Raw genomic sequence first — 25,081 nt, 5'->3', positions numbered from 1 at the left:
CATGTAGATAAGCTGACTTTTGTGAAGTTTATTGAAGAGGGTGGTGTCTTTCAGACAGGATATTGTTAAAAAACAATATCCTGTCTGCTATGTGAAAATATTAATGATCCCTTGATGTTATTTATAATACTAAAGATGTGGTCTTGTGACCTTGGTCAAAATTCCTTTCCCCCATCCCTGTTGTGCAGAATTCTGTGTTTGTTGCATGGCTTCCTACCACTTTCCTATAGCAGAGGTGGCTGAATGTCAAAGTTGGATAATATTATCCTGTAGCCCTTACATGAGGATAACTTCCATTTAGATCCAATGGGAGTTTTGTATTCAAATCAACTGCATAATCAAACCCTCAGATTGTAAAGAACTTGGGATCACCTGGAGTGTGATAGGATATAGGAAAAAATGCAGGACAATATTCATTTTAGACTGAATTTGAAATTGTAACAGTTATGCACATCTTATTTCCTTTCATTATGAAATGGAGTTCTTATCATAAGAGTAAAAATGGCTACCAAGAAATCCTTTTCCCATCTAGGGTATAGTGAAATTTAGAATCATAAAATCATAGAACTGGAAGGGACCTCGAAAAGTCATCTAGTCCAGTCCCCTGCACTCAAGGCAGGAGTATTATCTAGACCATCCCTGTCAGGTGTTTGTCCAACCTGCTCTTAAAAATCCCCAATGATGTAGATTCGACAACCTCCCTAGGCAATTTATTCCAGTACTTAACCACTCTGACAGTTAGGAAGTTTTTCCTAATGTCCACCCTAAACCGCCCTTGCTGCAATTTAAGCCCATTGCTTCTTGTCCTATCCCCAGAGGTTAAGAAGAACAATTTTTCTCCCTCCTCCTTGTAACAACCTTTTATATATTTGAAAACTGTTATGTCCACTCTCAGTCTTCTCTTCTACAGACTAAACAAACCCAATTTTTTCAATCTTCCCTCATAGGTCATGTTTTCTAGACCTTTCATCATTTTTGTTGCTCTTCTCTGGACTTTCTTCAATTTGTCCACATCTTTCCTGAAATGTAGCACCCAGAACTGGACACAATACTCCAGTTGTAATAATAATCAGCATGGAGTAGAGCGGAAGAATTACTTCTCGCGTCTTACTTACAACACTCCTGCTAATACATCCCAGAATGATGTTTGCTTTTTTTGCAACAGCTTTACACTGTTGACTTATATTTAGCTTGTGATCCACTATGACCCCCAGATCCCTTTCCGCAGGACTCCTTCCTAGGCGGTCATTTCCCATTTTGTATGTGTGCAACTGATTGTTGCTTCTTAAGTGGAGTACTTTGCATTTGTCCTTATTGAATTTCATCCTATTTACTTCTGGACAAACTGGAGAAATGGTCTGACACTTTGAATTTTAATCCTACCCTCCAAAGAACTTGCAACCCCTCCCAGCTTGGTATCATCTGCAAACTTTATAAGTGTACTCTCTATGCCAGTATCTGTATCATTGATTAAGATATTGAACAAAACTGGACCCAGAACTGATCCCTGTGGGACCCCACTTGTTATGCCCTTCCAGCATGACTGTGAACCATTGATAACTACTATCTAGGAACAATTTTCCAACCAGTTATGCACCCACCTTATAGTAACTCCATCTAGGTTGTATTTCCCTAGTTTGTTTATGAGACAGTATCAAAAGACTTACTAAAGTCAAGATATACCACGTCTACCGCTTCCTCCCATCTATAAAGTTGTCATTAAGCACCTCTGCCATTTCCACATTTTCTGTTACTGTCTTCCCCCCCTCATTGAGTAACAGGCCTACTCTTCCTTGGTCTTCCTCTTGTTTCTAATGTATTTGTAGACTGTTTTCTTGTTTCCTTTTATGTTCCTAGCTAGTTTGATCTCATTTTGTGCCGTGGCTTTTCTAATTTTGTCTCTACATACTTGTGTTATTTGTTTATATTTATCCTTTGTAATTTGACCAAGTGTCCACTTTTTGCAGGACTCCTTTTTGAGTTTTAGATCATTGAAGATCTCCCAGTTAAGCCAGGGTGGTCCCTTGCCATATTTCCTATCTTTCCTATGCAGTGGGATAGTTTGCTCTTTTGCCCTTAATAATGTCTCTTTCAAAAACTGCCAACTGTATTCAATTGTTTTTCCCCTTAGACTTGCTTCCCATGGAATTTTACCTACCAACTCCCTGAGTTTGCTAAAGTCTGTCTTCTTGAAATCCATTGTCTTTATTGTGCTGTTCTCCCTCCTCCCATTCCTTAGAATCATGAAGGATATCATTTCATCATCACTTGCACCCAAGTTGTCTTCCAGTTTCAAATTCTCAACCAGTTCCTCTCTCTTTGTCCAAATCAAATCTATAATAGCTCCCCCTTGGTAGCTTTCTCCACCTTCTGAAATAAAAAATTGTCCCCAATACATTCCAAGAAATTGTTGGATAATCTGTGCCCTGCTGTGTTATTGTCCCAACAGATGTCTGGGTAATTGAAGTCCCCCATCATCACCAAGTCTTGTGATTTGGATGATTTTGTTAGTTGTTTAAAAAAAAGCCTCATCCATCTCTTCTTCCTGGTTTGGTGGTCTGTAGTAGACCTCCTACCATGACATCACCCTTGTTTTTTTACCCCTTTTATCCTTACTCAGAGACTTTCAATGATATACTATGTATTCTTTTGCTATCTCTCTATAAAATGATCCACAGGTTCCAACAAATAGATCACTCCATTCCATTGCTCTGTACAGTCTTATTTACTTTGTCTACTCCATAAAGCCAGCAAGCACAAATGTATTAATTTTCTCAGTCACACTTACTTTATGTCCTCATCGTTGGCAAAAATAACAACGGCCCTGGCATTGGGAGTGTCTAGGAGCTGCTTGATAATTTTATCAAAGTCGATGGTCTTCTCTTTGCGATCCTGGGGAATTTTCAGTGACTGGGCAATGCAGAGGCCACCTGTTTAGAGAAAAAGAAGAAAGAAAAAAATTTGTAAATGAAGAGCGAGGAGAAGAGTGTGGAAAATACACAGAAGTTAGAAATTGGAGGTGAAAAAAATAAAGAAATCAGTACTCGATCACCATCCTGAGGAAGTAGTTAAGCTTCATGTTAAGCCTTGTAAGCCCTTCTTGCAGGTTTTGTTTGTTTGTTCTTTTTTCTCTTGGGAAGTGTATACTATGTGACAGGATACATACAATATGCGTGGATGGATAGTCACAGATGGACAAAAAATAAACCAGGCAAAAGAGAAAAACAATCTAACCCCACAGTAAAGAGATGATGGAAATGGACAAGATAAAAAAAGACTGAAATAAAAAAGTAAACTGGAAGGCAGTAGAGGTCGATAATGGCATAGACAAACACACAAAATACTGAGCAACTTTATTTGGCGTAACAGCTTTAATTTTTTTAACAGCATAAATAGAAAGAAAATCCAAAGAAACTGCTCTGACAAGTTAATTTCTGACAAAACAGAAATAATACAGAGGTCCAAATATTGTGAATACACAGAGCTCAATCTCATACATGCTTGTTCACGCAAGTCCACCTTTCAAGGGAACGCGGTTACCCCATCAGAATAAAAACTCATAAGAGTAAATATTTGCAGGATTTAACTCACAGTTAGTAACCAGAATTAAAGAATAACAATTGCAGCCAGTATAATGGTAGCAAGACAGAAAGCCCTGATGCAAAAGCTACTCAACAAACATAATTCATATAATTAGGTTTAATTTATTAATCTTGTTTTAGAAAAATAGTTCATTTACTATTTTACATCTTCTGTGGGGTTCTTCACTTCAAAGGGGGATGGATTCATGCTAATGTCTTTCTTCTTTTGTTACCTAATTATAGGATCTTTCATCTTTTATACCATCTTAGATACAAACACTCTCCCTCAAAATACTTCATAGTGTTAATTAATACATTCTCAGAGATGCATAATAGGAAACAGCAGTGAGGATGAGTAATTAAGTAGCTGAAGCAAAAGAGAAAAGAGGTGTTTTCAGATAAAGTTTAAAATAAAGGCAGAATTGATGAAGAGGATTGAAAGTCTGTTTCAGAGCAAAGGAGCAGCGGAGGAGAAGACACACACCACCATAGGCAAAATCTCAGACTATATTTCTCAGTGCAAGAGAATAACTCCCTCATGTGGAAATGTTTTTGTGGGTTGGGGCCACTAAAGAGAGACTAAATACTCAAAGAAAAACCCTCATGTAGCCAAGCACATCTGTGAATAAATGTGTGGATTTAATACAGACAAAGACACCAGTACATGGGCCCTGCATTGAAGTGGACAGAGAAAGCAATTAATATCTACTTTCCACTAAGTGACTTTAGCTTGATGACCAAGCTTGCTCTCTCTCCCTCTGTCTCTCAGCATGAAAAATCTCTCTGCCAAAGGAGAACTTAAACTTATTAGCTGTGACTTTAAGGCACTGCTACTTTAAGGTCTTTCTGGCACTCCATCAAGCCATGCTTTCCACTTTGTGTCACCCTCAAGAGCCTCCCATTTCTCCTGTAAGTAAGATTTGGGGACTTGGGGAGAATTCATTGAGGGAGGGGGCAGGGGAGATGAAAGCAGATTGCTGCAAAGTGCCAGACCTGTCACTTGAAAATATATACACTCCTGCTACAATCTTCTTTCAAGAGGCTCCTACTCTGACATAGCAGTGAACAGAAGTAGGCATATTTCACAGTGTCAAGACTAAGGAGCCTTAGTGTCCTGGATGGAACCATTATTTAGACATCTCTGAAGCTAGTGCTGAGGTGCTCTGTAATCCAATACAACTCTCTATAACTTAGATACAGAGATAAATCAGCAAATTTCCAGATACCATCAGAGGGGGAACCAGAGATGTGCACAGAAAATGATGGATGTGGACAATGAGCATATTTTAAAGTCAGTATCATCAAGAAACTTTAAGATCTCTTTAGGCTTGGGGGGGAGATTGCTTTACCACAGGCTTTCCTAAGGTGTGTACAGGAAGATGCAGATATTGTAACTTTTCCCTGCTCTGCAGGTTAATGGGAGGAGAGAGTAGAGATAAAGACACATGGGGAGGTGCAGGGAGAGGAAGTTGAGAGCTGTAATAAACGACAAAGGCATTTCTGTAGTTAAGGCTCCAGCTGCATTAAAGATTGCTTGAATCCATAGAAACATGATTCTTCAGATAGACTGGCTGATATACTGTTATGACAAAGCTGGTAATGAAATTACCACTTGATATTGAATAAATGGGTTATATTTCCTATATAAGTACTTGATAGAAAAGCTTAAATACTAAGAGCTTCAAATGTTGCAGCCACACCCCAGATAGATATTATGTATTCTGTGGGTCACACACTTTCTGCTGCCTGCATGGAGAGAGGCAAAATCCAGCTGCAATGGACACTGGTTACAGCTGAATGTGTCTGAGGAATCTCTTTCTGTAGAGCAGCTGGGTAGGAGGAGAACTATGTTCAGGCCCATTTGAACTAGAACCAAAGGCCAGGCCTATGGTCAGTACTGAGAACAAAGGATTTGGGACTAAAGGAATTTCTAGGTGACAGTACAGAGGCCAGAAGGGTTCTTAAAGCAGGATAATGTCTGAGTGTGCTGCTTTCTCTGGCTACACACAGTGGTACACACAGAGGTATCTTGGCCGATGCTTTTGAAAACTGAATGGCCAGTGTGAAGTTTTGCGGTCATTTTTGCTACCTCTGTTCAAGGATCACTGGACTTACGTGCATTTTGTGAATATAAATAGCTAAGGGGAAAATACCCTACATTTATATCACCAAAGTCTCTTCCAATGAGAAAACAACCCACCAACAAACAAACAAAAAATAATCCCCCAAACAAATCTGCTACCATTCTGCAAAGGGGCAACAATATTATTTGCTTTCTTGGCCCTTCTTTCTCTCCTCCCAGTCCAAATAGACCAGCACATTGCAAGAGAGCAAAATCTATTTTAAAGTAACAGCAAAGTGACACACACCAAATGCTAGACTATTGGCATTAGCTTGTGTTTCCATTCAAGCTTATAAACTCATTCCGAAGAGTTTAAATCTATATTGAAGAGCTCATTACAGATAGCGTCATGTGTCATTTTTAATTCTGTAACAATAATATATTCCTAATGAATCGGATGGAGAATGGACCAAAAATATGGCTTACTGTTACAACTTGTCCAAGTGGCATAGATAGAATAAATTTCACTTTCTTGTACTCAACTTGCACTCCTACGACAAGAGGAAATGCACAGTTATTTAAACTGTCAAATTAATTCACAATGTTCCTGAGGTACCGCCCTCAAAGGGAATTAAGTGGTAAAATTGTAAAAGTTGCAAATTAAGGATTTTGTCACAGGACCACTGCAGTAATCTCTTACCCTTCACTGAAGAAGAACTGGCAAATGCTCTGAGTAGCTACAAACTACTAGCAATTAGAGTGAATATCAGAGTTCTTCAAGATCAGCTGATCCTGGATCATTCCGCTGATAAGTAACTTCATGGCATATCCATAGCAGCTGACAATCTATAAACTCAGCAGTACCAAGGAACCTCAGAGTCATCTCACAGATTGGTTTCACTAAGAATAATGCTCTAGATCCATTGATCCATTGCTGTTTTTCTCTAGTGACTTAAGACAGAAATAATTGACATTTTGTAACCTACTGCAGAAGTCCTTTATAGTGATAAATGGCAAATGGAAGGCATCTGAAAAGATTTGGATTGCAGTACATTTGAGAAGCTTGCTAGCTTTCAAACAATGCTGCAAGCAGACTCCATGCTCCCCACATCTTACTATCCTCAGTACAGTATGTTTATCTGTGACGTTATTGACAAACTGTGATATAGATCATTGTTGCAACCACTGTTACATATTTGCAGCAACTATTGTACAAAGTTTGTCACGTGAGGTGTCGATAAAAAGGTTATGCTTTGCTGGTTATGATTATGCTATCTGTATGTGTGTAGCATTTTTTTATTTGAAGTTATGAATATGGGCTATGTACTTGTATCTCAAATATATTTGAGTCCAAGTAGCCTCAGTGAAGCATTTGGTCAGATTCTTGAGAAGGAACTATTCTCAGTAAATGCCCAATCAATAAATACTTAACTGACAATGGACTTTGGGCGACACCAATCTACATCTGAGCTTTCCTGGGAACGTTCAAACTAGCATGTAAACAATGGTGTCGGCCTGCAAACTGAGTCATGCATGGACATGTGACTTGCCCATGTGACTCCAGACTCCATCTTGCTGCTGTGATTTTCCACAGTAAGAACAAAGTGGTGTCCTTCCACAGGCAGAGGATATAAAAGGCCCTGAAAACTCCTCCATCTAGTCTTCAATCCTGCTTCATACCTCTGGAGGGACTTTGCTACAAACTAAAGCTCTGAACAAAGGACCGAATGACCATCCCAGCTCTGGAAGTACTCCAGATACTTGATTTAATCCTGCAGTTTATTCCATCACTGCTACAAGCCTGAACCAAGAACTTTGCCATTACTGTATGTAATTTATTCCATTTCACCAATTTTAGCTCTCAGCTATATCTTTTTCCTTTTATGAATAAACCTTTAGCTTCTAAAGGATTGGCAATAGCGTGATTTGTGGATAAGATCTGATCTGTATATTGATCTGGAGTGTGGGGTTTGGTCCTTTGGGATCGGGAGAACCTTTTTCCTTTTATTGGGGTATTGGTTTTCATAACCATTCATCCCCATAATGAGTGGGACTGTTGGTGATACTGAGAAACTTGAATGTCTAAGGTAATTGCTTGTTAGCCAATGGGGTAAAACCAAAGTCCTCTCTGTCTGGCTAGTTTGGTGTACCTTAGAAGTGAAAAAAACCCAACCTTGGGCTGTAACTGCCCTGCTCTAAGCAATTTGTCCTGAATTGGTACTCTCAGAAGTGTCCCACCAAGGGCATCATTCCAGAAGGCAGATGATGGATACTCATATTTCCATTATGTTTGGAGAAAGGGAGATGTAGTGTTCTGGAAGCATAAACATGGTCCCTTTATATGTTTGTACAAGCAGCTGCATCATTAAGATTTTGATTCTTTTTAGCTCTAATGACATCATCCAAATATGAAAGGGGAGTGAGTAGAAATGGAAATGTCATGGAAACGTTGAAGGGCATAATTCATTCTCCCTTTGATGTGTACTGAGTCTCTCCCATCAATGTCAACAGGAGTTCTGCAAGTACATCAGCTTGGAGAATAGCTCCTTGATTAATACAAGTATATTTTTATCTTTTTTTCTCCCCATAGGAGATATTGGGGATATTTGTGGCTAGTAGTATAAATTATCTTTAAGAATTCTGTCATTTTCCTGACATAGTCAAATAGATGGTTAAGAGAACCACAGTTCAAGATGAGTTTCTGATTGCATCCTCAAATATCGGTACATGGCCATTTTGCATATGTTTTTTGGATAGCAAATCTGATTCACATATACAGAATCTGATTCACATACATAGAATAGCTGTATGCCTTAGTGGAACAAGCAGTTGCATTCATGAAAACAGGTACATTAAAAGAAAGGTTGAGGGTAGCAATTTGACACACATTGTATATTCCTAAAGTTTCCCAAATCATCATTCCAACAGCCAAACAACACTTACATAACCCTGATCCTTTGGCAACTTGTTCGTGTGTTTGCAGGATGATGGCAACCTCCTCTTGAAACTATTTATTTTCTCTCCCTTGCTATTCATAGAATTCTACCAGAGTCTTCTTTCTGGCATCTTTTTTAATCCCTTCCCTGGCACAACCAAATAGTTTTGTGATACCAGGAATAGACCTGACAGACATATTCTCCAAATATGCCTTTGTTCGGCTTATAAGGTGTTAAAATAGTACAGTGATCCACAAAAAGGAGAGAGGATAAGACAAACTGTTTCCCCCAAACAATAACTGAAATTTGCTTGGTTTTACAGTTGCTTGCTTTCCCAGTGGTATGTGCCTGTAAGGCAGACAGACCCAATTGCTTTAAATTGTTTCAGTCATTACATTTCCCAAAACTGCAAGACCCTGGCAGTAGTGAGAGCAAACCCACAACAACGTTTAGACTGAAACTCTAACAAGATCTCCAAAACATTTTTTTAGAAAACAAAACACAAAGCAAAACTGGTCTTTTCTGTCTTGATTGGTAGAAAATGCGGAGGGCTCTGATTAGCCACCCTGGGGAATTCTGACACAAGTAGGGCTAGTTCTTGGGAATCTTGGGAGTTGGGGGCTGTGACTTTTCAACAGTTCACTACTGCTTGGAGGCCTGAGCATGAACAGATTATGGGACTGATCAAGGTATCTGTCCAGGTTGCGGATACTTTGCAGGTCATCACTGGGTTGAACTGAGTAATTTTTAAGACATCACCTCTGTTTTTGTGCATAAAATACAGAGTGAATGAATATCAATTACATAATTTGTTTGCTCCCTAACGCTTCTTAATCCGGTCTGTTTTCAAATGCTCCAATGTAATGTTCTTTACTTCACAGCACACACTCTGTGTCATCCTGCAGTAGGTGTCAGTGTGCTATTTATTTTGCCATTCTCCATTGGGGAAAGGCAAAGACATTAATATCAGCCCAACTATACTATGTTATAGTTGCCTCTCCAAGCGGTGACTACAATATGTAAGGCTGTATCAAATATGGGTGACACGTGGATTTTAAAACATGAATGCAATAGCAGAGCCAATGCCAGTCATGTGAATGCAAAGGAACAACCGTTGCTGTGAAAAGGATTTTAAAGGTCTCTTAAAATTCAACTAAGTGTATTCAAACTGGAGCTAGTCTGCTATGTGCAGTTATTTAAGAAATTGACATCTATGTGATTCAAGCTTAATTCCTGTGAAGCGTCAGAGATAAATTGAAGAGCATCTTAGGAATTACTCTGTTACATTGCCTCTTCATTCTGCACAACCTCTCTCTCGCTTTATTGCTTGTAGTTTTCCTAGGTCACTTACTAACATTTGTGCACCTGAAAGAACCTGCTTCAGACTGGCAAAAAACCTGGCTTAGCCCATTTGAAACCATGTTTGAACTTTGTAACCATTGCAAATGTCCCCCTTCCTTTCCCTAAAGTATGCCAGAAAGATGCCAGAAATATGAGGTGGAAATAATTTAGAGGAAAAAAAAGAAGTTTGGCTCCCATAGATATTTATTGATTTAGATTTAAAAACTCCAAACCATGTATCCAAGACTGAGCATCCTTTTCATATATTTAAAAATAACATAACATAGGGCTTTACAGACCACATAGGTCTAAGTGCTAGGGTGGCCATCTCCAGGATCTCCTTCCTCAGGCAGACAGTGATGTCAGAAGATAAATCAAGCCCTTCTATTGTAAAAAATAAATGTAAAACCTACGCATTTGGAACAGGAAAGAGCAAATGGGCATCTGCTATAGACCACCAAACCAGGAGGATGAGGTAGATGAGGCTTTCTTTGGACTATTAACAGAAGTTTCCAGATCACAGGCCCTGGTTCTCATGGGGGACTTCAATCACCCTGACATCTTCTGGGAGAGCAATACAGCAGTGCACACACAATCCAGGAAGTTTTTGGAGAATGTTGGGGACAACTTCCTGGTGCACGTGCGGGAGAAACCAACTAGAGGAAGGGAAGAATTAATAGGGGAAGTAGAAGTTGGTGGCCACTTGGGCAACAGTGACCATGAGATGGTCAAGTTCAGGATCCTGACAAAAGGAAGAAAGAAGAGCAGCAGAATACGGACCCTGAACTTCAGAAAAGCAGACTGACAGGCAGGATCGCCTAGGAGGCTAATATGAGAGGGAAAGAAATCCAGGAGATCTGACTGTATTTTAAAGAAGCCTTACTGAGGGCACAGAAACAAACCATCATGATGTGCAGAAAGAATAGCAAATATGGCAGGTGACCACTTTGGCTTAATCTTCGGTGAGCTTAAACACAAAAAGGAAGCTTACAAGAAGTGGAAACTCAGACTGATGACTAGGGAGGAGTATAAAAATACTGCTCGAGCATGCAGGGGTGTAATCAGGAAGGCCAAAGCACAACTGGAGTTGCAGCTAGCATGGGATGTGAAGAGTAACAAAAAGGGTTTCTACAGGTATGTTAGCAACAAGATGATGAGCAGGGAAAGTGTGGGACCCTTACTGAATGGAGAAGGCAACCTAGTGACACATGATGTGGAAAAAGCTGAAGTACTCAATGATTTTTTTTGCATCGGTCTTCACAGACAAGTTCAGGTCCCAGACTGCTGCACTGGGAGCACAGTATAGGAGGAGGTGAGCAGCCCTCAGTGGTGAAAGAACAGGTTAAGGACTATTTAGAAAAGCTGACATGAACAAGTCCATGGGTCTGGACCTAATGCATCTGAGGGAACTGAGGGAGTTGGCTGATGTGATTGCAGAGCCATTGACCATTATCTTTGAAAACTCCTGGCGATCAGGGGAGGTACTGGATGATTGGAAAAAGGCAAACATAGTACCCATCTTTTAAAAAAGGAACAAGGAGAATCTGGGGAACTACAGACCGGGCAGTCTCACCTCAGTCCCTGGAAAAATCATGGAGCAGGTCCTCAAGGAGGAGAAGAAGGTGATCAGGAACAGTTAACATGGATTCACCAAGAGCAAGTCATGCCTGACCAACCTGATTGCCTTCTATGATGAGATAACTGGCTCTGTGGATATGGGAAAGCGGTGAATGTGATATATCTTGACTTTAGCAAAGCTAGATGGTCTCCCACAGTATTCTTGCCAGCAAGTTAAAGAAGAATGTATTGAATGAATGGACTATAAGATGGATAGAAAGCTGACTAGATTGTCGGGTCAACGGGTAGTGATCAACAGCTCCATGTCTAGTTGGCAGCCGGTATCAAGTGTTCCAAGGGTTGGTCCTCAGGCCAGTTTTGTTCAACATCTTCATTAATGATCTGAATGATGAGATGTATTGCACCCTCAGCAAGTTCACAGATGACAATAAGCTGGAGAGAGAGGTAGATATGCTGGGGGCTAGGGATAGGATCCAGAGTGACCTAGACAAATTGGAGGATTGGGCCAAAAGAAATCTGATGAGGTTCAACAAGGACAAGTACAGAGTCCTGCACTTAGGATGGAAGAATCCCATAACTTCTACAGGCTGGGAACCAACTGGCTAAGCAGCAGTTCTGCAGAAAAGGACCTGGGCATTATAGTGGATATGCGTCAACAATGTGCCCTTGTTGCCAAGAAGACTAACGGCATATTGGGCTGCATTAGTAGGAGCATTGCCAGCAGATCGAGGGAAGTGATTATTCCCCACTATTCGGCATTGGTGAAGCCAGATCTGGAGTATTGCGTCCAGTTTTGGGTCCCCCACTACAGAAAGGACGTGGACAAATTGGCAAGTGTACAGCAGAGGGCAAGGAAAATGTTTAGGGGACGGGGGCACATGATTTATGAGAAGAGGCCGAGGGAACTGGGCTTATTTAGTCTGCAGAAGAGAAAAGAGTGAGGGGGGAGTTGATAGCAGCCTTCAACTACCTGAAGGGTGGTTCCAAAGAGGATGGAGCTAGGCTATTCTCAGTGGTGGCAGATGACAGAACAAGGAGCAATGGTCTCATGTTGCAGTGGGGGAGGTCTAGGTTGGCTATTAGGAAAAACTATTCCATTAGGAGGGTGGTAAAGCACTGGAATGGATTACCTAGGGAGGTGGTGGAATCTCCATCCTTGAAGGTTTTTAAGGCCTGGCTTGACAAAGCCCTGGCTGGGATAATTTACCTGGGGTTGGTCCTGCTTTGAGCAGGGGGTTGGACTAGATGACCTCCTGAGGTCTCTTCCAACCCTAATCTTCTATGAAGTATATGATACTGACAGTGAAGTTCCAATGTAACCACTGGGGGGCAAGACAATTTTGAATTAAAGAGGAAATTTTGGCTTGATCCTAAAGATCTCTGGGAACTGAAGCACATATAGATCTTGAATACTGCCATTTTGTTCTCAGAGTTCAGGACAGATTGCCAGGGAAGAGCTGCACCTCAGTTTCCTGGAGTCTTTTCTTTTCTCATTGTTGTTTTGTTATTTTAGGATGGGATTTTCAAAGCAGCCTAAAGGATTCAGGAGCTCAACAATGCCCATTGAATTTCAGTGGTATTTGGGTGCCTAACACTTGAAAATATTTTCTGTAATCTTTTCATAAAAGTCATCCTTAATTAAAGTGTCTGCTTGCTTCCAGGGGTGAAAGTAAACCGGTACGGACCAGTAAAATGTGGCTGCTGGTACCAACCTGTACTCCGCTGATGTTAAAGCGCTGCCGTGGCAAAGGACCCTGCTTAAAATGCTGCCCCATTCCCCCTCCCCGGCCACCAATGGGAGGGGGGCAAAAGGAGCAGCTGACCCGAAGCCCAGGAGTGATTTAAAAGGGGCCGGGGCTCCGGCCACTGCTGCTGCTACCACGGCAGCGGCCAGAGCCCCAGGCCCTTTAAATTACCACTGGAGCCCTGAGAGGCACAGGCCAGGCAGTGTGGATGGGTTGGCTGGGAGATGCTGAACCGCAGCCCCACCCCTTCCACCCAAGGCCCCGCCCCTTCTGGGGGCCGGAGCTGGCCCCCATACCGGTAAGTGTTTAATGTTACTTTCACCCCTGCTTGCTTTTCATCTATAGAAAGACATAGTTGAGCCATATTGAAAAGAGTGGATTCTGTATCAATCAAGCCAATGGAAAACTTTAATCATCAGATGAGACTGTGGGCTTTTCATGGCAGGGAAAGTCTTTATTGTGGCTTTGCAGCACCTAATAATATGGGGCCATGATCCTGCTCACAGGATATTATTATCCTTATTATTTAAGTGCATGCTTTTTCCCCAAGTTCCCAAAGATCTTTTGGAAGCATCTTCCCAGTAGGAATGGACATAATTTAAAGAGACAGCTCCCATTTCTGCACTAATCCCCAGTGCTCCAAATGAAGTCACTTTGATACTGAGCAACAGCAATTAATCTGAGTAGAAGCTGAGTAAAAACTAATGGAGGATCACAGGAACTGATCCATTATTATTTATGCAGCACTATAAATGTGCATATAATTTACTATATATTAATAATAATACATGGCACCTGCCCCAAAAAATTCACAATCTAACTCTGGCAAAAAACAGACATGGAGGAATAATGCAGGAGCATGAAGGTGTGGAAATCCCATTGGTGAGACTAGAGAGGAAAGATTCTGCACTGCATGTCATAGCACAGCAGAGAAGGTCCAACTGAGTGATAGTTTAACCACCTACCCAGATTCTGGGCTAGCTGCAGGCTGATGCAGCCCTCAGTGCAAATTACAGTAACCTTGTAGGCTGCCCTAGTTTATAACAATCCTCCCTATGTGCCAACCGTCTGCTCTGCAACCTGGAGTAGCTCAGAATATCTGTAGGATTTAAAAGTCTCCTATCTGGGGACTGACCATGCCTGACACTGCTTAGCTCAGGAGAACTGACCAGGTCATAGGTCAAGGCTGCCTGTGTCCAGTCCAACTACAGCATGGCTGTTCCCTTCAGCAGGTTATTTCAATATGTCTACTCCAGTGTTATCTGACAGAAATAATAATTATTATAATTAAAAATTAGAAATATCTACTGCACCAGGCATTTTACAGAGGTCCAGGAAAACAGTAATAGCCACAAACGGACCCCACATTTACAGGCATGAAACACACATTCTGCTCCTGAATTCTATTTTTAAATGAAGACTTTTCTGATCATAAGTGGTTAATGAGAAAGAAATATTAGCACCAGCTAATCCCTGTGCAAAGAGAAGCTTCTTTAGTTTCACTTTGATCCTTACAATGGCCACTGTGCTCTCACATTCTGCCAGAGGAGTTTTAATTGATAAAGTGAGGCTGGAAACCCAGGGACTTCAATCTTAAAATACTGCTTAGAGTGGCAGGCAATTACTACTCAACATGGGATAAAAGGGGAAAGTAAGCCAAATGAAACAGAATGGTAAGTGATGACCAGAAGGCTGGTTATAAGTATGAAGAGCACAATGAGCTGACAGAGCCATATGACAAACTGAAAGAGACTACTCTTGTAGTAAATGGGATGCCATGACATCTTTTTCCTAGTTCCCTCTTTTACTTTGAGCAGGATGGCTCATTGGGAGAAACCACTTTCTCAATTACTGTCAAGAACAACTCCCCCAAACCATCATCTCCCCAGTGGCATAGAACATGGGCATTTTGGTTTGTTTCTCTCCCCCTCCTCTCTATCATGCCCCCAGGTACGTATGTGAGATTCTCTTTTATAACTGCCTCAAATCTTCCTTCCATTATATATATATATATATATATATATATATATATATATATAGTGATAGACCCAGACCAGTTGGGAACAGCAGAGTAGCAGAAGGGAGATATACTGGCCACTGGATAAGTAGTTTTCTGTTCCCTGAATGACCAGAGCAGGGGCTGCTCCAGGCTAATAGACCACCTGACTCCAGGTGAAACAAATATTTGTCAGGGGTGGTCTAGGTGTACACATCTGTAGTGCTGTGGAGCTCTGAGGAACAACAGTAGCTCCAGCACCCAGGCTAGGCTGCTGACAGCTAGGGAAGTGTGGTGTTTCTGTGCTGTTTCTTCATTAAAACTGGCTGGAGTCTCCATCAAAAGGAGCAACCATCCACAACAGAATAATTTTCATCACACTCAGGTCCCCTAGGAAGGCTACACAGAGTACACTGACTTGGATAGCATTTCTAATTCGTCTCAGTTGCTTGCTGAATGTGAAAGTTTGCAGATTTCCTTATAGTGCTTAAAGGTGCCTTGTAGAATATAGCATTAGCTGAGTCTGACTGGCATGGAGATGCTGTTACACATGCAAAATACATACGCTCTATCTTATTTACAAGGTGAAATGTACAGGTAGAAAGGAGCATGCACTAACCATAACATGCTAGTTATTGCTAGGCTAAAATTCACATACATGCCCCAAAACCTTTCCCTCTTTCCTGTTCCAATTCATTCTTGTTCCCCCATCCTGTTCTCCCCTGCACACGCAACAAGTCAAACGTACACATACATTACCTGCACAAAAAACTCATCCCATTACCTGCACAAAAAACCCAGACGAATACCCACACTGCTCACTCCCTTCAGCTAATCACCACACCTTCTTTTGTCACCCAAGAGTGTGTCTAATAAAACCTTTCGACCACACTAGCATATATTCAGTATACACTACATGTGACAGAGAATCTACTTTAGGAATGTGGTAGGGTTGGAGTGAGTACTGGATTCCTTTGGGGAGCTAGGAATCTCTCACTTCCAGCTGTACACAGCTCCTATTTTGAATCCCACTAGGTCACAAATTATTGGACCTTTAAAAAGTGACCTTATTATGTGTTTAAGAAGCTCTCTCTGACCCAAGACTGAAACTCACCACCCTGAGCCTCGGGCTGTGTTAATTTGATGGGATTCCTATCAAACTAGGGACATTTTAAAAATCAAAACCATAAATCCTACCCTTAAAGCAGGGTTATGACCCCACAGTGAAAAAGTGCATTAGACTCCATGAAGTCCACTAGGACTTTATTATTAGTACTAATTTTATATAGAACACGCTCAGATACCATGGTGAAGAGCAGCACTATAGAATGAAATAAAACAAAACTAAGAAATATGCCACATTTGGGAGGAGGAAGGAGAAGAGACTTCTCTAGGAGCTTAATTTAAGAATCTTTTCAGATGCTTGGAATATCACATGCAGTCCAAGGAAAAAGAGATTAGTTGGCAGAGGGCAGGCAAAGAGGTCAAATGTGTACACCTATGTCATGGTTCCGCAGTTTCACATCATTTTCAAACATTTAGTGTAGGTTTGTATACTGTATATGCACAATCAATTTTGGAACTAATTTCAGCATTATTCCTTGTATATTGTACAGCAGAAATACTGTTCTACAGAATACAAGATAAAAATCATTGCAGTAAATACAAATCTTAGTAAGTGTAGTACTGCATTTAATAGCCCCAAAAACTGACATTAGAGAAATTGCATGGTGGGGGGGCGGGGGCTTAAACCACAATTCAGGGTGCCGTCTTTGGAAAACTGAGCTACAGAGTGAAGGACCTAGAATGATAGAGAGTACCTCATATTCTTGACATAGAACCAAGCCCTGCAGCTCAGAGTCAGAGTTATTTAAACTGGCACAATACCCACAAACTAACCTCAAAGCAATTATTGAAAAGTCAATACAGAACTCAACCGCCTGTTTGGGAGAAAGAATAAAAGTTATGAGGCACTTGGTCAGGTATGAAGAGGAGATTTTAGGGTGATTTGCTTGGGATACGTCGGACTAGGCAGAGGTCTCATTCACTAGAGCACTGGTTTAAAAAAAAAAAAACAGCCTGATAATCCTGATCAGGAGACCCAGAGTTTGAATCGGTCGAGAAAGGCAAAATCTCTCCTGCTCTTGGGACAGCACTGCAATGCAAGCCTCATGGGTTCTACTCCAGACCATTGCCTACAAAGCTGCCTGCACCCTCTCCATGTTGCTGGTCAAGGTGTTGGGGCACTGGAAGCATGATAGCTGCCCTCCTCAGCCTGCCCCCCAACACTGCCCATCATACTGCTATATTTAGTGTGGGACCCTTGTTACTGACAGACACTCTCCCTGCCTGGGATCTCACCACAAGGCTTAAATGATGTGTAAGACATCGCACATGCCTTCTGCTCCTGGGTGATCTTTCACCCTTGTTGCACATCTCGCTGTGTGAGATAAAAGACCCCACAACTAGTCTCACGACTTTCACCTTCCAGGAGAGAGAAAAAAGTCTCCAGAGTAAATAAAATGAAGATGCTAAGTTAGACTATAATTTCCTTGGCTGGTGAGTGACCTTGGGTGATGACCATGCATTTTGCAGGTCAGACTGCAGTCCCACCTCTTAGCAGGTACATCACAAATCGAGATGAACTTGTGGAAAGCCAGCAAGTATTTGCCTGTCATTGCACCATTTGGCCACTAGAGCATCCACAGCCCACCTTACAGCTCCAAGTCCTCTCCCTACTACACACACATTGCTCAGGGCAGGGTGTATTGACCATGAGCCTGTGACTGTGTGCACATTATTTGCAATTAAGCAAATTTGCAATGTCACACATGGAGCAGAACAATCCTTGGCAATTATGAATACAATAATTAACGTTCTTGGATAGAGGTGTAGTCCAACGTGCAGATGGGTTAAAAAGAGACAAATGGCACTGGGTGCGTTTGTTTTTGGACAGGTCTTGAAAAGGTCTGATTTTCAAAGAATGGACGTGAGGTACTTTCTGGCAGGTCCCTTGAAAGTGCCTCAAAGTTGGGCACCCAAAATCACTAGTCTCTTTTGAAATTCTGGGCTCAAGAGCTTTACAGAGAAAGATAAACATCTTTACCCCATTTTACAGAAGTTACATGACAGGTTTTGTAAAAGGACTGCTCAGTGCACAAGAAACAAACTTTACTTACAGGACTGCAGGTGGAGAATGTGCCGTGTTATTCAGCTACATAATGATTACGGAAGTGGAGAAAACACATTAACTAAACAGCAAGTGAGGGAGGGGTGAAGCATAGCTCCAACCTATAACATTCTGAGTAATCTAGTTAATACCTTGATGACCACTTTACTACACAGAAAGTGAGTGTTAGCTAGTCTGTTATTCCTAGCGTATACCACATTAATATGTACTACACATCAAATTAATGAGGCTGGGAAGGGGCTAGATTATCTCATAGTCCACACCCTGAGGGGAATTAGGTTTGCTATACAACACCAATTGATGATGGACCCCAGCTGAGAAGGAACAAGCAGAGCTAATATAAAACAGACTGGGCAGGGCTAATTCCCAGAGCAGCCAGGAGGTGGCATCTCTAGTGGTGATGAGAACCCTGTTACAAGCTATTAATACTGCATACCTTATATCACATGTGAATGCTGGGTAGTTGTGCTAACTGAATTTTATTATGCTTTCCCAGAATAGTGTTTTTTCCTGTTCACCCATGCTAAGGTATATATCCCATAACACTCCACAAAGCTGAATTCAGCTCTTGGCATGGGCAAATACAAAACCTGTCAGAGACAAAATACACGAGTAGTTTGTCCCAGAACAGGTTGGGAGGTACTTCCACAGCCCATTGGTACCTGGAAAGGGGTGTTCAAAACAAAGGTACAGAAAAACAAGACAAAAAGCTGATTGGTGGGTTAAATCTTGCATGGCATATTGAATATTATCTAACTTGTAAACAACCATGCTATATATTCAGCTAGTTTTGAATACATATTTTCAGAAAAAAATTGAACGTTGTGGGGCTCTGTTCTCCAGATCAGATTGGTAAAGTATTAACTTTTCCCTTGTGTATTGTACTGCTTTGTTTTTGACTAATTTGCTTATTTTGCCTCTCTAATTTTGAGTCACAAGTATAGTTAAGCAATTGGCTATACTTCTGTTAGCATCCGCGGCAAGGCTGGGAACAGAAGCCAGATCTCCTGACTCCTAATCCTGTTTGCTCCCCACTGGACTATGCTCGTGTCAGTTTTGTTTAGGAATAGATTAGAACTAACCTGAATCAAAAGCTAACCAATAAGCAACAACTTCCAAATATTTCAGTTACCTCTTTAAAATATTAAAGCAAGAAATAATCTTTGTGAGCCCCTGCACTCTTTGGTTTTGGCTAAAACTAAGGCAGAAGTACTATAATGCTCTAAGGAAGATTTCTCTCAGCATTTATGGTCTTCTCAAACCAGGAAACACTTCGAATTTATTGTTGTTTTAAGTAAGCCTGTGTTTGCAAGGTTTCCAGTCCCAATCCCAAACTAATGAGATTCAGATGCCTTTGGATAAGCATTAGAACTTTTAAAGATTACTTGTAACCTCTGACACTGGAGGTTCTCCCATCCCTATTTGTGATGATGGCTTTTGTAAGGTGGACACAAGTTGTGTGGGAACTGGACTAAGGACACCCATGCACTTCATTTAAGCTACTAAACAGTCATCTGATGGCAATGAATTACACTTACTACTAATCCATCTTGCATTATTAGCCTTTCAACTGTACATTACTGGTTCTATGTATCACAATCCAAGCCCTCTGGGCAGTTCAGTCTATGATGTCACAGAATAATTTTCGCAACCAGCATGAACCCAAAATTTGAATCTAAGTGTATAGAAATTAGCACTGTGTGGCATTCTGTCAATTCACGAACTGTTTGTTGAATTTCTGAAATGAAAATAGACGAATGCTTTGGCATCAATGCACTGTGGCCAAGACTGGAAAGAAAATATTAATGCCGCTTTCTTTGTGTTGCCCTCTGATGAGGACAACTGTGGAGCTGACTCTGCTTCAGTGTTTGCTGATGTAAATTAGGACCGACTACCGCTGAAATGAACACATTAAAAAGCAGAGAATCAGGCCTTTCCTGGACACAGAAAATAATAAAAAATGGGACCGCATGTAGAGAATGTAGAGGTTTTGTGGAAAAATCTGCAACTCAAACAAATATTGAATAGAAAACATTCAGAAATGACACTCAGGTGTAATCCCAATCACAGAAGCATAGAAATGTAGGGCTGGAAGGGAACTTGAGAGGTCATCTTGTCCAGCCCCCTGCACTAAAGCAGAACCAAATATACTTAGATCCTACTTAGGGGGAGGGTTAGCTCAGTGGTTTGAGCATTGGCCTGCTAAACTCAGGGTTGTGAGTTCAATCCTTGAGGGGGCCACTTAGGGATCTGGGGCAAAATCAGTACTTGGTCCTCTAAATGAAGGCAGGGGGCTAGACTCAATGACTTTTCAGGGTCCCTTCCAGCTGTATGAGATAGGCATAGGTATCCCTGACAGGTGTTTGACTAGCCTGTTCTTAAAAAGAAATCCACAACCTCCTTTGGAAGTCTATCCCAGTGCTTAACTATCCTTATAGTTAAATTTTTTTTCCCTAATATCTAACATAAATCTCCCCTGCTGCAGATTAAGCCACTATTTTTGTCCTACCTTCAGTGGATATGGAGACAGTATCTTTGTGACAGTCTCCAAATGTGTTAAGGGCTATTATCAGATCCCACCTCAGTCTTCTTTTCTCAAGACTTAATATGCCCAGTTTTTTTAATCTTTCCTTGTGGTTCAGGTTCTCTAAATCATTTATCATATTTGCTGCTCTCCTCTGGATTTTCTCGGATCTGACCACAACTTTCTTAAAGGGTGGTACACAAAACTAGACACAGTAATCCAGTTGAGGCCTCACCAGTGCTGAGTAGAGCAGGACAATTACCTCCTGTGTGTTACAGATGACACCCCTCTTAATAAACCCCAGACTGATATTAGCCTTTTTTTTTTTTTTGCAACTGCATCACATAGTTGACTCTCATTCAATTTGTGATCCACTATAACCCCCAGATCCTTTTTATCAGTACTACCACCTACAGTTATTCCCCAATTTGTATTTGTTCATTTGATTATTCCCTTCCTAAGCGAGTACTTCATGCATGTCTTTACTGAATTTCATCTTATTGATTTCTGACCAATTCTCCAATTTATTGAGGTCTTTTTGAATTCTAAACCTGTCCTCTGAAGTCCTTGCAACCCTTCCCAAATTGATGTCATCCGCAAATTTTATAAGCGTACTCTCCACTCCATCACCCAAAAGTCATTAATGAAAACACTGAATAACACTGAACTCAGGACAGACCTCTGAGGGACCCCACTAAATACACCCTCCCAGTTTGACAGCAAACCATAAATAACTACTCTTTGAGTACAATTTTTCAACCAGTTGTGCACTCCCCTTATATTGATTTCATTTGGACCACATTTCTCTAATTTTTTATGAGAATATCATGTAGGACTCTCTCAAAAGCCTTACTAAAGTCCCATCAAAGGCATTTAAAAGAGTCCCATTGACTTAAGTTAACTAGGCGCCTGATCCAAAACTATTTCAATTGAGCTCAGTTCCAGTACCATGAGTTATATAACCCAGGAAAATCTCCAAAATGCTTTTGTGAACACTGTCTAGAAGTCCAAGGAAATCTCCATTTTATCAGACATCTGCTTGTAAAGGTTAAAATATGCACTAATGGTTAAATAAAGCTGAAACCAACTTTTCCTTTGAAAATGTAAATTCGATGAGCATTTGAAGAAACATTATATAGTTCAATGAGATCATGAAAAACATCTTTGTGGATGAAAATGAAGCTTGTTTTGGAAAGTGTCCATAAAGATTCTTTACATAAAATATTTTTCAAATGTATTTTTCTTTTTATTTATTGATTGCTTTTCTCAGGCTTCTCCCCACTCTCCCATCCCCATGGCAAACAATCAAAACCAAACAGAAGACTCAGTAAACAAATTGGAAGAGAAACTAAAATTTCTAGCACAGATTAGTTAATTAAAACTTTATTCAATTAAAGTTGTCATTATAATTTTTAGTGCATTTTTAATGCAGCTCCCTAGTGGATTTTATCATCTCAAAGACTCCTTTATTATGACAGTTAAATCAGACTCCCATAATATAGAAAAATCAAGACAGTCACTGGAAGACTAAATTAAAGGCTAAGAATGGTATAAAATGATAATTATGGAAGAGATGGGAAAGATAGCTTAGCTTAGTTTGATGAGCTGATTCTGATCTCAGAAAGCTGTGGGCTTACAGTGCCTTGTATCTTATTAAATCAACTACCTGTGCTCATGAATTCACATTTGTTCATTTCTCAAGACACTCAGTGATATGCTCTTTTGTGTCAGAGATCACAAACGGTCTAAATATTTGTTTTACAATGAAGGGAAGTATATGGCCAATCCCAAGCTCCCATTTAATAGAGAATATATATAATAGATTTAAGCTTTATAACATAGGTATAATAAGAAACCCCCTAATTTTAGGTTTAACATTAAATACATTATCACTATTGATTCTGTGTATTACAGTAGTGCCTAGTGGCACCAGCCAAGACTTGGGCTCCAACATGCTAAGTGCTGTGTATAGAAAGAGAGAGCCCATGCCCTGAAGAGCTTACAGATCTAGATCCTGGTTTGGGATTGTTTGGATCTACAGTTGTGGTGCAGGCCCATTTCCAACAGCTTATTTCAGCATCCACATTAGAAAACTGGACCCTCGAGTTCAAATATTGCAGAGATGCTGAAAAAAAAATTGTAAAGGATTCTTGGGTATATGCACTCGTCCCCTGGGGGAGAAATCGTGATAATACAAACCACTTTGTGCAATCTAGTACATTCCAAATCCAAAAATAATGCATCTCTCCCTCTTTCTGCGGCAATGTGATTCAGACTGTCAGACTAAGATTGGCACCCCTGTGCTATGGATCAGAATGCACAAAAATAGCCAAGGTGAAGTTCTCAGAAATGATGTCAGAATGTTTTACAAACTAAATTCCCTAACTCTTTATGAACTTCCACAGCTGCCTGCCATCAGAGGCAGAAACAAACAAATCCAAAGTATAATGCAAAAAGCATACTGTACAGCCAGACAGTAAGAAAAATTAGAGCCCTGCCCAACCTACACCACCATTTCAGGATCCAGCTTTTGCAGAAGGCCCCTATTTCTATAGTGGGTTTAACCCAAACCCCTCTGAATGTTGGGGTGTTTGAAGACCTAATCCAAACTTTGCAGCTCCATCTGTAATATTAAAATAAATAACGCCCCAATCCTGCACCTGGGCCCTTTCACTGATTGACGCCAATGGGGCAGGACTTTCCTGCATAGATCTGATTGAAGGATTGGGGCCTAAATTAGGTTCCAAAACAGTATATCACCATGGCAATCAAATTACACAGTAGTTCAGTGCAGTATGTCAGTTCATATGTTGCTTTCTAATTATTTTCTTTTACGTAAGTGTTCCTTTGTATCAAAATACAAGTTTATGTAACTGCCAGAGTTGAGCCATTGTGGAGTTTGAAAATAATAGAGCTGTTACCTGTCAAAAAAAAGGGTTCCAGTTGAGTGCTTGTCATCACCCAGCATGATGTAAATGTGTGCAGTGGGCATCCATGCTCACCCATTTGTAATTTTCAGTTATTTGTTTGCTGACTAAAATGTCTGGGTGCAACACTGCTCACAAACAATACCTTTCGAGGTTGCTTTGGCTACCTCGCAAAAAGCAATTTCCTGCAACTTCCACATACACTAAAGAACCCTATGCTCTATGACATGGTCTTATTTGTCTGAACCACATCTTGGAACTTCACCCTGTAATTGAGGAGATTGTTCAGTGCTGTGCTATTCTTATAAGGATTTTTGCCCACTAGTAATAATGATACCACCTCTGGGTGGTGAATCATTATAAATTGCAAGCACAAAATGATCTCGGATGGTGACGCTTTTCTAATTATGTTTTGGAGTTTTTCAACTTTATTTTTTCTTGGGTGTGCATAGCATTTTAACCTTTTCACAGTTGACTGTATTTTCTTGGTGGTTGTTCATCTGTTAGGCTAAGTAGAGCCAGGCATTTACCAATCAAAAATAGTGGTAAATGCCTGGCTTGCTGAAAATCCCACAGTGGATTAGGAACATCAAAAAGGTAGGTGGGGAATGCTGGCAGAACAGGTCTTGGGTTATGAAAGATGGGAAGATCAAGACATAGAACCAGAGAGCATAAAGAAATGGAAAGATAAGCACCCAGGATGGACAGGACATGGTACTCACTAGAGCTGCATTAGGGAGAGCAATAAGTGTGCTTCTTGGCAGGAAAACAGGACAGGGGAAGTAGAGGGGCAGAGAAGATGGAAAGATACAAAAAATCATATCTGCTTTGGAATTAGGACAAGGTGTAGTAACAAATATTTTGGTAAACATCCAAATGTCTCATTTTATCCAAAATAAACCTAATTCCCAAATCTTTTGAGATTTGCTTATTAGTCCTGTATACTTAAAACAGGACAAGGAATTCTTCCCCATGTTCTACAACAACCTTCTCAGACATAGACCTTTGAAATAGGTACAAGGAAGGGGTAGAAAAATAGTAAGAGCCAGCTCTTCCCCTGAGTTATAGCCAGTGTAGCCAATGGAGCGCATTGGTGTGTGTGATTTACTCTAGCAGAAGATCTGGTTCATTGAATTTTGTGGATATTTTTCTGGAGTAAAGACTGAGCTCAACAGAGGGCTTGTCTACAATACTGCGTGGG

General features: G+C 40.7%; 1 protein-coding gene across 2 annotated transcripts in view; it reads right to left on the bottom strand.

Annotated features, from left to right (window-relative positions):
* The window catches only part of GRM7 (glutamate metabotropic receptor 7), a 545,455-nt gene that overhangs the window by 276,837 nt on the left and 243,537 nt on the right, over positions 1-25,081 (bottom strand). For both annotated transcript variants that reach the window (XM_054036313.1, XM_054036314.1), the window contains exon 3: positions 2,789-2,930. In XM_054036313.1, coding sequence (XP_053892288.1) covers positions 2,789-2,930 — 142 coding nt within the window. The remainder of the gene's footprint in view (positions 1-2,788; positions 2,931-25,081) is intronic.

The sequence above is a fragment of the Malaclemys terrapin genome, chromosome 7 (assembly GCF_027887155.1).
Source record: "Malaclemys terrapin pileata isolate rMalTer1 chromosome 7, rMalTer1.hap1, whole genome shotgun sequence".
Lineage (NCBI taxonomy): Eukaryota > Metazoa > Chordata > Testudines > Emydidae > Malaclemys > Malaclemys terrapin.
The sequence above is the reverse complement of the archived record's forward strand: the minus strand, read 5'-3'. Positions and strand labels throughout refer to the sequence as shown.